The 17,024-nt window shown below is 39.3% G+C and overlaps 1 protein-coding gene across 1 annotated transcript in view; it reads right to left on the bottom strand.

Moving 5' to 3' along the window:
- The window catches only part of MROH2B (maestro heat like repeat family member 2B), a 56,486-nt gene extending 40,316 nt beyond the window's left edge, over nt 1-16,170 (bottom strand). Inside the window, 15 exon segments of the mRNA XM_082621764.1 lie at nt 136-176; nt 323-479; nt 2,748-2,861; nt 3,605-3,727; nt 5,789-5,862; nt 6,757-6,843; nt 8,692-8,782; nt 8,872-8,964; nt 9,355-9,365; nt 9,368-9,425; nt 9,429-9,494; nt 12,207-12,361; nt 15,016-15,114; nt 15,749-15,776; nt 15,779-16,170. Coding sequence (XP_082477890.1) covers nt 136-176; nt 323-479; nt 2,748-2,861; nt 3,605-3,727; nt 5,789-5,862; nt 6,757-6,843; nt 8,692-8,782; nt 8,872-8,964; nt 9,355-9,365; nt 9,368-9,425; nt 9,429-9,494; nt 12,207-12,361; nt 15,016-15,114; nt 15,749-15,776; nt 15,779-15,892 — 1,311 coding nt within the window. The 5' untranslated portion in view covers nt 15,893-16,170.
- Between the last annotated feature and the right edge of the window lie 854 nt (nt 16,171-17,024).

Genomic DNA, 17,024 nt, shown 5'->3' with positions numbered 1-17,024 from the left:
AGAACATTTATTATGCCATTTTAGTGTTTCTTTTGTTTTGGAATATCTATGTAATTTTTATTATCATTTATTTGGAGCTGAATTGTCTATATTAGTTTAAATTCATACCACATTGGTTTTTCATAACTCACTCACCAGAAGTCTGGCCAGTAGCTGTTGTGGTGAAGGAAGTTTCACTAGAAAGAGAAAGCAATTTTCATGACTGCTATGGGGTCTAGAAAAAATCAGATGGGGCTTGGGTTTACAAGCAACGCCCTGTAGCCTTTCTGGAAACTAGTCTCTCATAAGAGAAATGTTTTGCTTTGTTTTTGAATGTACAAACCAGCTCCTGTAGAGATGACAAGTGCTGTTGACTCCTTGGCATTATTCTTCTTCCTCTCCTCTGCCATAAACAGAATTCTGATGATATTAAACAGGTATTTCAGCGTTCCCATATATTCTGCAGGTACCACAAAAGTCAGGATTCTTGGCCATAGCACCTGTGGAAAACATAAGGAAAGATGCAAGGATTGCTTATTCTTTTTCATTATTCCTCTTTGGTCTTCTCTGTGTGTTTCCCTCTAATTTAGAAAACTTTCTCTCACGTGTTATTATTTTGCTCTTCAGGCCAAATCAAAATGAAATCATGAAGCACAGTCTATGCACAGCACATTCACTTTCAGGTGCTACTTGCAGTGAGTGTTGGTCAGTGTTTCTCCGTGAGGTTGCTGCTGGAATTTGGGACAGGACAAGTCGTCATTGTGGGTCCCTGCAGCAAGGGCTGGGCTCCACTCACCAAGTGCCGTTAAACCCCTTGTCAATATGACAACCAAAAATGCCCCAAATATTTCTCCAAACTCCAAGACTGGAGTGGAACTGTCCAAAGTGAGAAAGATGGGGAATGGATGGCGATTGGTCTGCTGTTGCTCTCTGTGCTCCAGGTGCTGATCTTCTTTTTCTTCTTTTTTAATTAATTAATTTATTTATTTTTGGCCATACCACGTGGCTTGCGGGATCTTAGTTCCTTGACCAGGGATTGAACACATGACCCCTGCAGTGAAAGCGCCAAGTCTTAACCACTGGATCACTAGGGAATTCCCCAGGTGCTGATCTTCTTGCTCTGGAAATCTGCAACACCTGATTTCTGTAGTCTGTATGTTTCACGTCCCCTGAAAAACTCCATTATTGTTCACATCCTAATGGAAACTTAGGTGTCAACTTGGACTCCTCCCTTTGTCTTGGCATCTGTATTTAATCACCAAGCCTAAGCCTAATCCTTTCCTTTTTTAAAAAAAAACAATTTAATTTTTTTTTTTTTGCGGTATACAGGCCTCTCACTACCGCGGCCTCTCCCGTTGCGGAGCACAGGCTCCAGACGCGCAGGCTCAGCGGCCATGGCCCACGGGCCCAGCCGCTCCGCGGCATGTGGGATCCTCCCAGACCGGGGCACGAACCCGCGTCCCCTGCATCGGCAGACGGACTCCCAACCACTGCGCCACCAGGGAAACCCCAAAACAATTTAATGTTTTTACTTATTTATTTTTTTGTCTGTGTTAGGTCTTCGTTGCGGTGCGTGGGCTTCTCATTGCAATGGCTTCTCTTGTTGCGGAACATGGGCTCTAGAGCGCAGGCTCAGTAGTTGTGACGCATGGGCTTAGTTGCTCTGAGGCATGTGGGATCTTCCCAGACCAGGGCTTGAACCTATGTCCCCTGCATTGGCAGGCAGATTCTCAACCACTGTGCCACCAGGGAAGTCCCAAGCCTAGTCTTTCTTAAACTGTAAGATTTCTCATGCCCTTCCATATCGCCCTTCCTACTATTATGACACAGTTCCAGCCCCTATGAATCTCATCTCATCTCATATATAGACTCTTTGTGCTTAGTCTACTCTTAAATCAGTGTCTACTCTAAAATCATTGTCAACACACTGATTTCCCACAGTTATCATTTAAAATGTTTAGCCTTTGCTTAAAATTTTCATTGGCTCATCAAGGACAAGGAAGGAATTTGGCATTTCAGACCCTTTGGAGTCTTGCCTTAGACTACTCTTTCATCATTTACTACTAGATCAGAATTTCCCAAACTTTAATATGCATCAGAAATGTTGGAATTTATTTGCATGTAGATTTATGGGCCCCATGTCCAGATATGCTGATTCATTTAGGTCTGGCATGTGGCCTGAAAATCTGCATTTTAAATAAATAGCCCTGGTAATGCAAAACCCACACCTTAAAAAACCATCCTAGATAAAGCCTGTGACCCCCTTAAACTGGCCTTCTGATTGTCTCCTGGCTGTGCCATGTATTTCTGGCCATTAAATCCTTTTCCAGGTTGTTTTACTTAAGCAAAATGCAGATTCTAAGGCTTCTCCCCTTGAGGTTCAGGTTATATTAGGCCTCAAGTGAGGTCTGAGAATGTGTGCTTTTAACACCTTCACAGATAAATGGGGAAAGTTTAGCATTCACTGCGTTAGAATCACCACTTACAATATGTGTCTAAGTATGTCAGGGGAAGAAGAAAAATAATATATTAAGATGGTTATAAACTGCCATTTGCCATCCAGATATAAAAGATTATTTAGCTAATTTTACACCTGTTTTTGAGGAACTATTATGTGCTGGCACTGAGCATCCCAACATACTTCCTCTAGTCAGAGCATCAAAAAGCTGATGACACATGGAGTACCGACTCATATCTTTACTCCTAAATGGACAGAGCTTTAGAAAGATGATCAAATTAACTATGAGTGGTGACAAAAGACCCCTTACCTGAGGCATTCCAATGATCAGTGGATCCAGGGTTTTTAAGACCTCCAGGCTTTTTTCTTGGATACATTTCTCTCCCTTTTTGGTCTCCTGGGAGTTAGGCTTTATTGGATTCTCCTTTAAGAAAGATGAAATAGGTGACTTGCTCATAATCCCTGCTGTTGGTCGCCTCTGACCTTACTTGGACGTGTTCTTAGCCTCTGGGGTGGAGGATGCAATCACTCAACTTAAAGGGCTTGTGGAATCCAGCAATCTTGGTCTCCAGTATCTAATCCTGTTTTAAAGTGCGCTTTGGAGGAATGGATTAGAAAAATACATCCCTGGCTGAAGCAGAAAAGCAAACATTGTGAGGATCCTTGGACTGCAATTACTTCTTTTCTACCTCAGGCCTTTCTCCTTTTTCTCTGGGGCAAAAATTTCCAATGACACTGCTTCCTAGTGGAGTGGACTATAATTTCAGTTGCAATGAATTTGCTAAGATTACTGAGATCTTAAGCACGTGTTTTTCAGGCTCTTCATCCAAAGGAACTAGTGTAACAAGTATGGATGTTTCTTGTTTTCTAGAAACAATTCACTTTCTCTGCCTTTCTCCAAACCACCCCCAAGCTTTTGAGGCCAGGTTGCCTCCTTTTTAGGAAAAACTGATTTAACCTACCTTGGGTTTATTATATGTTAAAAAGGATATCACTGAAAGAAAACCGAGAACACTAGAAGCTGAAAAATTTATTAGTGAAAGTGATAAGGCTGAAATATAACCTCTAAGTCAGTTTCTATCTTGGACCACAGATACTTTTTTAAAATCCAGTTGAGTCAACTGAACTTGCTACAGGGCAGCACTCAAAATGGCGCCCTCTTCGTACCAGATTCTTGTTGGACATTGTAAACTGGGAGAAGATGTAGTCAATCAGTGGCCCGCCTTCCTGGGCTTCAATATAGCATTTTTCACACATGGTTTGGATGAGGAGGAGGGTGGAATTCCTCACCTAGAGTAAGGAAAATGCATTCACAACATTTTACTCTGAATAGAAATTTAGATTCTCCTATTCTGTAATCTTCATGGATCATTCAGTGGAATCTTTCCAAAAAAGAATATAAATTGAATGATCTTACTGTAATATATAGAGCAGGAAGTTATCTACAGGCTATGATTTAAGTGTCACTGGCAAAGCTCTCTTTAACCAAAATCTTTCTTGCTAGTTCCCAAGACATATACTCTATTACTATATATTATGAAACATTAGTAACTTTGGGCTAAAACATGGCCTCGCTTCAAAAATCCTCAGTGAAAGATACCACACTGAAACAAAGTTCCACAATTCCTTATCCACAAATTCAAACTCTAAATGACTCTGAAAACTGGGATTTTGTTTCTTAAATTTGGTGCCAACTAATTGGTAGCAAAACCCAAACTGAACTGTTTTAAAGCTATTTGTAGTCTTTACCTCTTTTATATAGTGTGATATGCATACATTTTCTTGAAAAAATATTAATAGGTTTGATTGTGGGCTACTGTCACAGTAATGTTTTTCTGAAATCTGGAAAGTTGTGAATTCTGAAATAAGTCTGGCTCTACAGATTCAAATAAAGAATTATGAACGTGTGTCACAGGTTTTTAATAATTTGGCTTCAATTAATTTATTGGATTGCTTCCCTGGAGGATAGAAATCTCAGATCTAATTCCTTAGTGAACGGGTCTTTTAATGGAGGGTGGGAAGAAAATAATTTTGCGCAGGGAGGAAGGGCCACAAGGTGGCAATTAACAGTTAGCATACAGGGACTCAGTAATCTCCCTAATTAAGGAGAAAGAGGTATATTTTCTCTTTATTTTTGCCCGATTAACTGGCCTTCCTTAAAGTTTCTATGCTCTTTTATTCTACCCTAAATCCTAGCAATTCTTTGATTGGCTTGGTCAGTTACTGGGTCAGGTTTTTATATATAATCACTCCATTGTTGTTTTTGTTTGTTTGTTTTGTTTTTTGTGGTACACGGGCCTCTCACTGTTGTGGCCTCTCCCGTTGCAGAGCACAGGCTCCGGATGCGCAGGCTCAGCGGCCATGGCTCACGGGCCCAGCTGCTCCGTGGCATGTGGGATCTTCCCGGACTGGGGCACGAACCCGTGTCCCCTACATTGGCAGGTGGACTCTCAACCACTGAGCCACCAGGGAAGCCCTCCATTGTTATTTATTGCATAGCTTTGGTTATTTTAAACATAGTTATTGGTGACCAAAACCTCTTAGGGGAATTTTTTTCCTCTTCATTGGCTTCTGTGTAGGGCTTTGATCCAAACAAAATATGGTTTTCATACAAATAATACTACAATTGCTAATTTTAAAAATTGTTCCCATTTAAGTTCTATGTCTTTTCCAAAGTGGAATACTTTAATCAAATAATCAGGAAATAATGACAAATCTATTGTGTGTGTAAGACTTGCTCTAGGTGCTTCCTGATTGGAAAATAGGATGTCTCTGCTCAGAACAGGGTTCAGGAGTTATTATTTTTTGGAGGAGGAAGTATTATCTTTATAATTAACAATTAATTTTTCAGCTAATTAAATTTAAAACTTTTTGAAGAGCATGGCAGAGTGATGCTCTGAGCAAAAATCTTTTTTTTTTTTTCTACTGAGAAGCCCTTGAACTGAATGTGCTTTAGAGCTTTACTTCGATAGAGTTTATCTTTTGGGGAAAGATGGAGTTCTTTTAAAGGTAGAATTGATCACTGAATTCTTTTTTTTTTTTTTTTTTTTGCAATACGCGGGCCTCTCACTGTTGCGGCCTCTCCCGTTGCGGAGCACAGGCTCCGGACGCGCAGGCTCAGCGGCCATGGCTCATGGGCCCAGCCACTCCGCGGCATGTGGGATCTTCCCGGACCGGGGCACGAACCCGTGGCCCCTGCATCAGCAGGCGGACTCTCAACCACTGCGCCACCAGGGAAGCCCTGATCACTGAATTCTTTATAAAGCAATCTCATAAGCAGATTCTCAAAACCATTTCATTTACTCCTAAAACTATCATTATCCAAATAAAAGTCCCCATTAATTCTCTTACTTTAATACTAAGGTCGCCCATGATGACTTTGACTGTTTTTTCAATTGAAGTGATGTGATCCCCCAACTGGGGCTCTGAAAGATAGAGGGAGAAATTGAGAGACCCACTTCAGAAGGACTACAGTATGTTCTAGAATTGATGAAAACCCATTAGAGTTATGGTACATAGTTGCAAAGTCTCTGGTCCTTAACATTTTTTGTTATTCAGTTCCCTCCTACCTTCTCCTTTTCCAACTCTTTACACATGTTGATTGCTTTTTTGTTCTCTATTACATTTTGTTTACCTTGTTTAAAATGTTAGATTCTTAAGTGCATTCAATACATCATGCCTAATGGATCGGCTTTAAATTTCGTAGACGACTTCATGTTTCTTCTGCCAAGTCTTCAGTAAATCCCAGGGTAAACTGAATTTAAAAAAACTATGATAATGATTCACTTTGTTATAAAGCAGAAACTAACACACCATTGTAAAGCAATTATACTCTAATGAAGGTGTTAAAAAAACTATTACAGTGCTGTGCAAAAATGAATTGTCATATTTTATTGAATCCAAGATATAATTTTATGAGGCATCATTATCTCATATTGTGCCGAGTGAAAAACTCTAGTGGGTGATGATAATTAAAGATGCTATCAATTATAAGATGCATTCTGATACATTCTTCCCACCCACTCCCTGTTTATCAGGCTATCTAACCAGTTTACTAGCTCTTTTAAATTCTAGATTCAATTCTCAGATATTCTACTCATTTAGTGGGTGCACCCATAAATATCATGAAAGAAGAGAGGTAACTAGAAATGCCTGTTTAGAAGTAGTAGCTTGTAGACACCTAAGAAAACCAAGCTTCACCTGAATATGATGCTCTATAAATTTCCCAAAGACATGGGATAGAATTAGAGACAATGCACAAGTTTCAGTTTGCTTTTTGGTACAAAATAAACCACTCTGCTGTCATCTTTACTGCTTACCTTCAGCACTGATAGCCGATCTTAACAAAGTCAAGATTCCCATTCGAGCTGCTTCATTATTACTTCTCATTTGTTCATCAAAAAATTCTATCAGTACCAAACGTAAGGTAGATAGCTAGTGGGAAGCAGCCGCATAGCACAGGGAGATCAGCTCGGTGCTTTATGACCACCTGGAGGGGTGGGATAGGGAGGGTGGGAGGGAGACGCAAAAGGGAGGGGATATGGGAACATATGTATATGTATAACTAATTAAATTTGTAAAACAAAAAAAAATTCTATCAGGTCTGCAGGGCTGGAATGGGCTGTGGGTTTAAGAAATACTGGAGTCATAAGAACTCATTTTCACCTTAGGTAAAATACTTGTGAATGGGAAGAGGATCATTCCATGAGGATTGTCAAAGTCACTCTTTGGTTGGTAACCAGATTTTATTATGTCTATACTTCTTTAGTATCACAGAATTAATTAAACAGTTTGGTCACTAAGAGAGCTAGACCCACTTCTGTTCATACCTGTGAATGTAACCTTATTTGGAAATTAGGTTCTTTGTAGATGAAATTAAGTTAACATGAGGTTGTCTTAAATCAATATGACTGGTGTCTTTATAATAAATGGATAGAAGATACAGACAGAGACATAGAGGGAAGCCTTGTGAACATGGAGGCAGAGATCAAAGTGATGCTTCACCAGCTGTGCAGCTGGAGACTTGCAAGGAATCAGGGAAGAGTGAAGAAAGACCTGGATGGAGTAGAGAGGTTTGGGTTGGAAATGTTAGAGATAAAGTGAAGAACTTAATTAGGCTGGGGCATAGAGAAGTGGAAACTATAGAAACAGAGGTGGTCAGTTAGGAGAGAACTAGACCATACTAGAAAGGTATGCAATGAAGTAGAGGAAATGACATATTTTGGGAGGGTGCAGGTGTTGGAGGTCTAGGATTGCTCTTGTCTCTTGCCCTGAGGGACTATATTAGAGTATAGTTTTGTATCCTGACCCTGGGAACTTGGTGCTTCCTCGACAACCTGTGTCTGGTATTCTAACCAGGTGATGGGCGGGATTGTGACATGAAAGCAAGAACAAAAGGGGGAGAGTGAAGGAGGGAGAGAGAGACAAGGGATAGATACAAAGAAATGACAAGGAGGAAAAAAGATGACTCGGGTTTGATAGAGTTTCAAATAATCTCAAATGCCAAGAGAAAAGCATTTCCTAGACTTAGGGTTGCCAACTCTTACAGGTTTGCCTGGAAATAAACCCATGCATATATAGTCAATTAATTTTCAACAAAGCAGCCAAGAGTAAACAATGGGGCAAGAATAGTCTCTTCAATAAATTGTGCTGGGAAAACTGGACAGCCACATGCCAAAGAATGAAATCGAATTCCTACCTTACACCAAACATGCAAATTAAATCAAAATGAATTTAAGACTTGAACATAAGTTCTGAAACTGTAAAACTCCTAGAACAAAACATAGGAAGAAGCTCTTTGACATTGGTCTTGGCAATGAATTTTTTTGAATTTGATACCCAAAGCAGAGGCAACAAAAGCAAAAATAAACAAGTGGGACTACATCAAACCAAAAGGCTTCTTCTCAGACAAGGAAACCACCAACAAAATGAAAAGACAACATATGGAATGGGGAAAAATATTTGCCAACCTTATATCCAGTAAGGAGTTAATATCCAAAAATATGTCTGAGAGTTTTCTGGTTTTAGAACTGAAAGTTCTATTTTCCTGGAAGTCCTTTAGTCCCGGGCAGATCAGTATGATTGGTCACCCTACCAGCTGCACTTTTCTTGGGAGCAGAGAGGATAGAGAAAGGCACAGAATACTTTGAGTTGAAGAAACATTTTGTGTGTATGTGTGAAAGTAACAAATGTGACAGTTTGCACGCACTTCATCCTTGTCATCATCATCACTTGGAGACCTTTTAATTAAAAACCCTCTAGATGCTGGGTCCTACCTAGAATGAGGAAACAGTCTGAAGCTTCGATTTCATTTTTCTTTACTGGAGGATCTAGAACTCTGCACACCTGAATGAGAAGAAAAAAATCAGATGGTAGATGTTAAAAAGAGAAAGCTGTTGAAAATGAAACAATCAGATCTGACAACATGGTCTTACCTGGTGGAGTAAATTGATAAAGATGGTCTTCCTCAAGGCCTTTGGAAGGCTAACGTCATAAAGGACTGCCGCGGTCAATATCTGTCTTCGACTCTGGAATAAAAGCTCTTGAAGGTTAGCTGGAGGCTGCCTACGGAGCAGCAGCACAGGATGTGGAAAGCAAATCATTACTCATTACGTTTTGTGAGGAGAACAAACCCATAACCTTTCTGTCGTTACCAGTTGTCTTTAGTGATTCTGCTCCTCTACCTTGTTTAGTTCCCCAGCAGCTTGAACAGAAATTCCTTTCTGGAGTTTCCACCATCCGGCTATGCCACCGATCGTTTCTCTGCCTCATATTTCCCAAGAGGTATTTAAGTTCGGCTGCCCAAACACGTGTTCCTGAGTTGAGTTGAGTTCCTTGACCCCTCTTGAAAATTAACATCCTCCAGGATGATTGCTGGTCAACTATTAGAATCAGTTTCTTTAGGGTGTGGCTCTCACCTGAGTGACTGGAAATCAATCTCTTTGTATTTATACTGCTTCAGGAGCCAAGAGACCTGGCCCAGGGCGAATTAACAGAGGTCTTCCCGATGGAGCAGCAGGCTCACCGTGGGGCTGTGAGCCTTAATGATGGCCAAAATCTGCAGAGGCAGCAAACAAATACTGTTTCTCACACTTCATTATGCTTTTTGTACACTTCTCAGTATACCAGAAGCTTTAGATAACCACCAAAAAACTTTCCTCACTGCTTTCATCCGAGCAAGGTTTCTTAAAAAAATGTTTAGGTTAAGATCATTGTATGAAGGAGAGTTATATTTGTATCTACATCTATATCTATATTGATGCTCATTTCAATATTTTCCCCACTCTTCTATTTCTTTAACCTCTCTCTAATGGTCACTTTCTTTTACTATATTAACAAATTTAAAATTTCCCTTATATTAAAAAAATATTTGATTCCATATCATTTTAGCCCCACTGTTATCCTCATCCAATTCTGTTTCTCTTTCCTTTCTTGCATAGCAAAGCTTTTTGAAGGAGTGGTCTACCATTTTTACCTCCACTCCCTAACTCCCCTTTATTTCTCAATCCACTGTCATCTGGCTTCCACATGACATGAAAAATGAACCAGTACAAAATATAAATGCAATATATTGATGATAAAAATGTAGAAATCATGGGCTTCCCTGGTAGTACAGTGGTTAAGAATCTGCCTGCCAGTGCAGGGGACACGGGTTCGATCCCTGGACCGGGAAGATCCCACATGCTGCAGAGCAACTAAGCCTGTGCACCACAACTACTGAGCCTGCGCTCTAGAGCCCGCGAGCCACAACTACTGAAGCCCGCGTGCCTAGAGCCCGTGCTCCGCAACAAGAGAAGCCACCACAATAAGCCCACACACTGCAACAAGAGAAGCCCCCACTCATCACAACTAGAGAAAGCCCGTGCGCGGCAGTGAAGACCCAATGCAGCCGAAAATAAATAAATAAAATAAGTAAATAAATTTATTTTAAAAAATGTAGAAATCACAAAAATTAGGAGGAAGCAGAAAACACAGTACCCACAGTACTCATAGATAAGCACTGTCTGGTGTGTTTTTAATAAGTTATTTCTTTATTTGACATTCTTTCCTATCTTTTTCTTATGTATTTTAATTTCTTAAAAATTGACACCATTCTTTAATCTATAGTTCTATATTCTGCTTTTTCTACCTAATAAATGCTTTTTTTTCTATTAGCTAAATTTTGCTATACAGCAAACCACGTCAAAACTTAGTGGCTAATAACAATAACCATTTATTTCACTCAACACTGTGTGTCAGCTGGAAGGTTCTTCTACCACATTTCCATGCAGTAGACACGTTTCAAGATTTTTCTTTCTTGAGCACCATAACAATGTCCTCTGTAGATCTGTCTCTGCTTCTTGAAAATCACTCCTTTCTTAGTTTCTAAGATCTCATTCTTCTTGCTTAAGCCCTTCCGAGGTTTCTTTTCTTTTGGTTTTTTAAAGATTGTTTTGATGTGGACCATTTTTAAAGTCTTTATGGAATTTGTTACAATATTACTTCTGTTTTATGTTTTGGTTTTTTGGCCGCAAGGCATGTGGGATCTTAGCTCCCCGACCACGGATCGAACTCGCACCCCCTACATTGGAAAGTGAAATCTTAATCACTGGACCACCAGGGAAGTTCCCCAAGGTTTCTTATTTCTTTAAAAAAAAAGTGCTGTGTAGCATTCTTTATTATGTGGGCAAGACCACTTTCTGGGTTTCTTTTATTTCTGCCTCTTTATATCCCCTTTCCTCTCCCCACTTCCCCTCTTCCCACTGGACTCACTCAAGTATCACGTTATCCCATCCCTAACCTATGCTTCAGTGGGTTTTATCCCCTCTTTAGGGACTGCACGTCTCCTGTAGTGATGACTTCATGGATTGCAAGCTCAGTTCCAATGTCATGGCCTTTCCAGTGCTTACCAGGGGTTAAGTGCTTCTCTCCCGGTGCTCCCTTATTACTTTGTGCACCTTCTTGTTACTTGCCTAACTTCCTGGGGGAGGCTAGGAAAGTAGTCAGCAAATTTGCATTGAATTTTGTTTTTCAAGTGGCTTGAAGAAAAGACATCCTCAGAATATTTTAAAAATTTCATGTTTGCTAATGATTTAACTATCCCAGCATGTTAAAAAATGATTGCTTTAAAAGCTCAAAATATAGAAAGGAAACTGCACTAGAGAAGGTAGCTAAGTGTTAAATCTTTTATAATTTAGCAATAGAGATTGAAAAAGAATATAATTTAACTTACTTTAAAAAATCATAGCAATTAAGCAAGATAAGGATGGGATTATATATGTGAATGCACTTTGTAATCTATTCTTTATAAGTCATTACAGTATTTTGAAGCAGACACCCTCCTTCTTTAGATATCATTTTAATTCATTGTGATATTCACAGACACAGGAAATTTCTCTGGACTGGTGTTTTTCCTAATCAGTGACAGCCCAAATATGGGTTATGATATAGCTAAAATTCCATATATTTTGCTCATTTTAGTTATTTATTGTTCTCTGCACACTTTGGCATGTCCGTTCCATGAGAGTGGGGATTTCGGTCTGTTTAACCTCTGCTGTATCCCCAGTATGGGAATGATGTCTGGCATGTCATGGGGACTCAATAAATATTAGTTGAAATAATGAGTAAATAATGATTTGAAACAAGAAAAACAAAAGATTTTATAAACCTGATAAGATACAACCCACAGCTTTCCAAGAGAACTAAGATGAATTATCATGTCAAAAAGAGAAGAGGAAGTTCAACCAGCATGCCAGGAGAGCTAGCTGGAGGCATGCTGAACCCCTCTCACTTGTGTGGGCGAGGTCGTGGCTGCCCACTTGTCCATGATATACTGGAACAGCATGAAGATTTTGTCAGAGAGGCGATTGGCATCCAATCTGGGGTAGGGGAAGTCTCTCCAGTGGTTGACATACTTGTAAATGGCTCTGCTGAACTTCTCAAGGGCTGCATTTTAAAAACAACCACAGACTGAGAAAAATATCAAGGTAGGTAGGACAATAAAATAATTTGAGAAGAGTGTACTGATGATTAGCAAATGTGTAATAGTTTCCATAAAATCTTTTGACTGCACCAAGTAAATATATAAAAAGTGTTCAAGCCACTTTAGTGAACTGTAAATTAAAACCATAAAGAAATATTACAACATACCATCTGGAATTGCTAAAATTTCAGATAGTCAATGTCAAGTGTTGACAGGACTAAGGGGCAGCTGATATTTTTATATTCTGCTGGTGAGAGTGTGAATTGATTACAAACACTTTAGAAAACTGTTTGGCATTACCAACCAAAGTTGAATATGCTTTGTCCATGACCCAGAAATTCCACTTCAAGGTATATATATGGACACTAGATATGCATACATATGGGCACTAAAAATCTTGTACAAGAATGTTCCTGTTCAATTATTTTTGTAATAGCCTCAAACAAACAAACAAAATGATCCAAATGTTTGCCAACAGGTAGAATGGAAAAATTGTAGTATAGACATGTAATAGTATACAGAAATGAAAATGGACTACAGGTACACAAAACATGTATGAATCTCACAAATAGGCAAAGCTAATCTATGGTGTTAGAATTCAGGATTGTGGTTACCCTTGGAAAGGATGGAGAGGTAATGACCAGGAGAAAAGATGGGGGCTTCTAGGGAGTTATTAATGTCCAAATTTTTTCTTGAGTTGTGGTCAAATGGATGAGCTACTTTGTGACAATTCATCAACCTGTATATTTCTGATTTTTATGTTTTTCTCCATGTATGTTTTACTTTAATAAAATTAAAAAATCTTGGGCCTGCAAAAATATCATATATATCACATATATATTTGCATCAAATACATTAAATAATAATTTTTCCTTCAGCCCCTCATGCTATCCCTCTCATTAGATAGTAAAAAAACTGTAGTTTACTCTCTCAAGGATACCTCATCTACAAATAACTCTATGGAAAAGATCCCAAGTATCTTACCTTTAGAGCTGGTCAGTTTTGGTTTATTCCTATCCCCTCCAAACTCTCTCTGATAATCTCATGTTACATTTTGTCAAATCCATTTTGTGTGTGTGTGTGTATGTGTGTGTGTCTTGCACTGCCCTATAATGAGAAGGGATGGTACCTGGTTTGTTGATGGTATCTGAAACAACAAGCAACGTCTGTTTATTTGCTGTTTGATTGAACACATAGCTAGATGGATGGCTATTAAATTTTATACCTTTTCTTTACTGGCAGTCAGGCAAAGTTGCTTAAAGACTAAAGCGCACTTAGATAAATTTATAACACACAGATGAGAATTCCCTTATTCATTGCCATGATGATTTCTGATTTTATTTTCTTTTACCTTCTTGGTTATTAATATTGGAGGTAGAAATGCACTTAGTGGCACCAACATTTTTTTTGCTGGGACACAATGTTAGCTGTGATAGTAAGTAGGGAAAGTAAAAAATATTGAAGAGTGGGCTAATCTAGTATAGTAGTTTGAGTCCTTGAGTCTGATTGTACGTGTCTCTGCCACGTGCCAGCTGTGTGATTACAGGCAAGCTATTTAACCTTTCTAAGCCTCAATTTCTCATGTGTAAAATGAACAGAAAATGTTAGCCACCTAATGGGGTCGCTATGAGGGTTAAATGAAATAATAATCTTAAAATACCCAAGGCAGTGCCTAGGCACATGGTAAATTCTCAATATTTGTCAGATACAAATATTACCTTTATTGAGGACAGACAAGAGGAAATGGGTAAAATAGAATAGAAAAGACTTGGTTGATAGGTAAAGAAGATATGCCTAACAGTATAGGCTTTAAAACATTATAAAATAGTAGTGCTGGGGATGTCAGAGGTGGAAGGGGTCTTAGCAATCACTTCATTTGTTGTTTTTAGAGGTGAAATTGAGGTTGAGAGAAGGGCAGAATCACCAGATGGCTCAGTGACTGATCGGAGAAAAGAAACCTGGTTTTCAGACTCATCCAAGAAGTCTCTCACTGTGCTGAAAATGCGTTTTCCAGGAACTCAAGGGCATGTTTTTCTCTGTAGATTTTTGATTACTGTAGTTGTATTTCAGTTTTGGGGTAGACGGATTTGTGACCATAGCCTGTTTACCCATTTTCCTTGATTGTATAATTGCTTGTATTTTGATTAGATTGTTCACTTATCACTTTCACAATATTGCATTACAAAGAGATGCCAAAATTTAGCTTATGGCTAAGAGCTCATAAGCTCTCATAATCACTGTTGAAAAGTGTGATCCAATTGAAGAAGGAGGCTAGTATAAATGGACCTGGTGTAAGACAGTGGGAAGAATATGGACTGGGTGATCATGTAGACCTGGATGCCACCTCTTCATCTCACTGACTGTCACCACCCTGAGAAAATCGTTTAACCTCCATGACCCTCAGTTTCTCATCTGTAAAATGGGCTAATAGTACTTTGCAGAACTGCTGTGAAGATTGACAGAGATAACTCCTGAAGTAGGCCTTCCATGTGGTAGGCACTCAGTAAATGGTAGCTACTATTACTAGAAAGGACAAGACTGGAGTAAAGGGAAAAATAAGACATTTGCTCCATTCATAGTCTGGTCTTAACAAAGAGAAAACCACAGGGATACCCACTGATACAGAAAGCTCCCTTCATCCTTTCCTCCTCGGCCAGCCTGAGCATGGTTTGCATGGTAAGCAGGATCATCATCATGAAGGGAATGCTCTGGGACACTGCAATGAGGAATCAATAAGCATGTCAAGGCTTCGTAGGGGAAGCAGATGAGGTACAGTGGGAAGTTGTTCTCTATCCCTCCACCACTGTAATGCCAGGCTGTAGTTAGAGAATCAATCTGTAGTTAGAGTACCTTAAAATAAGGTACCGGCTATACGGCCATCTGTACCTGTTGCTTAGTAGCAATTACTTACTTGAATAATTATTTATGTTTGTCCCTCCCACCAGAACTTGCCTGTATCCCCAGGGCCTAGCACAGGTGATAGGTGCTCAATAAATATCTGTTCAATAAAGTGGTTTAGAAAAAAACATCCTAGGAAACACTTACTTCATGTAAGAGTTGAGTGGCTTGCAGAATATGGCTTGTGGAAAATGTGCTTCTGCAAACACAAAGCCAGACGAAAGGGAAAATGAGGGTGGGAGAGAGTCCAGACAAATTCAGAGCAGTGTGGACCCGTGACTGGCCAGCAGGCTCATCTATGCTCATAAACAACAGCCCAAATGCCGCTATCAATATTCTTTAGTATAAAAGAAGGGAGAAATCCTCTCCCTTCTGCTGTTTGCTCCCATTTGTGTTTACACAATTAGAATGATTGTTTCCCAGGGAAAATGTGGACACTATTCCCTCCGTACTGTAGCTCATTGCCAGTTCAGCCAAGGCAAAAGCACAATGAATTCATTTGGTAGCTCCAGGATCCTGAAGTTACTTTGTACTTCATACATCACAGAGTTGAAATCATGTTCAGCGAGAGACACCAACACCTCCCCAGCTAGCATTCTGATTTCTCTGAGGATCTGAGTAAGAAAAGGAAAATAACAATAACAGCTAGGAAGAGCAGAACGAGTCAGCAGAGGGGAAATATTGATAGTTTACATAATATTTATAAGTTCCTTACCTTTTCAATAGAGGGAGAACAGGCTGTTACAAACCCAGGTGTAAGACTCTAGGGTAGGTGTCAGTAGCTGGAAAAGCAGAGGTAATTCAAAAGCACCTCAAAGGCAGATTTTAATAGGATTCTTGTAAACTTGGGGCAATACATGTTTTCTTGTTAATTAATCAGGTACCATGAACGTAAGATTTATGTTTTATGTTGAAGTGATATGAATTACTGAAGGGAACGGAGAGCGAAAAATGGGCTAGGATTTGGGCTAGAAAAACCCAAAGCTAGCTAGAGATTTGGGTTTTAGTATTGTCCTGATCTAATTATCTTTGATGTTGGAGATATTTGGAGGTACTTCTGCTTTTGGTAATAGTGAACGAGGTCAATTTGATCAACTTTCCTGCTCAGGAAAATAAAAAGTGCTGGGCAAGATATTAAAAAATATACTCATAGAAACATCAAAGAGATCACAATATAAGGTGGAATGAATTACTCAGTTGAGATCTGGACAAGACTGGAAATCCAGAGAGATAAGCCCTGCTTTTGAGGATGCTTTGTAGCAGTTTGGGACAATAGTCAGAATTCAGGGCCAACCAATGGTGAGATCCTGGTCATCTCACCTCTTATCTTTTAGGCTAAGACCTCAAAGGGCTGCATTGATATGAAAGGTTAAATAGGCTCTCCACAGACTGTAGTACAACATTGAGTCACAGAAGTTGCCCAGAAAAATCTTAAGCCCTGAAATTAATCATAGATTGTTTGTGCCCTTGGCAGGTAAACAAGTAAAAATTCTTTCTGGAAGGAAATAACATTATTTTAAGACTCAAATTATTTCTACAAATAATTTTTCAGATACAATGTCTAGTAGATATAGACAAGTAGGCACAAGAAGAGATAAGAATTCATATGGGAACCAAGAAACTTCGGTTCTAGTTATTTGTTCTGTCAATAGATAGCTGTATTACTTTGCAATCTCTCTAAGCACCAACTTCTTCATCTACAAGTGGATGGGATATTACTCCTAAAGA

The sequence above is a fragment of the Mesoplodon mirus genome (assembly GCF_964341445.2).
Source record: "Mesoplodon mirus genome assembly, chromosome: 5".
Taxonomy (NCBI): domain Eukaryota; kingdom Metazoa; phylum Chordata; class Mammalia; order Artiodactyla; family Ziphiidae; genus Mesoplodon; species Mesoplodon mirus.
Note: the sequence above shows the minus strand (reverse complement) of the source record. Positions and strands in the feature narration are given on the sequence as shown.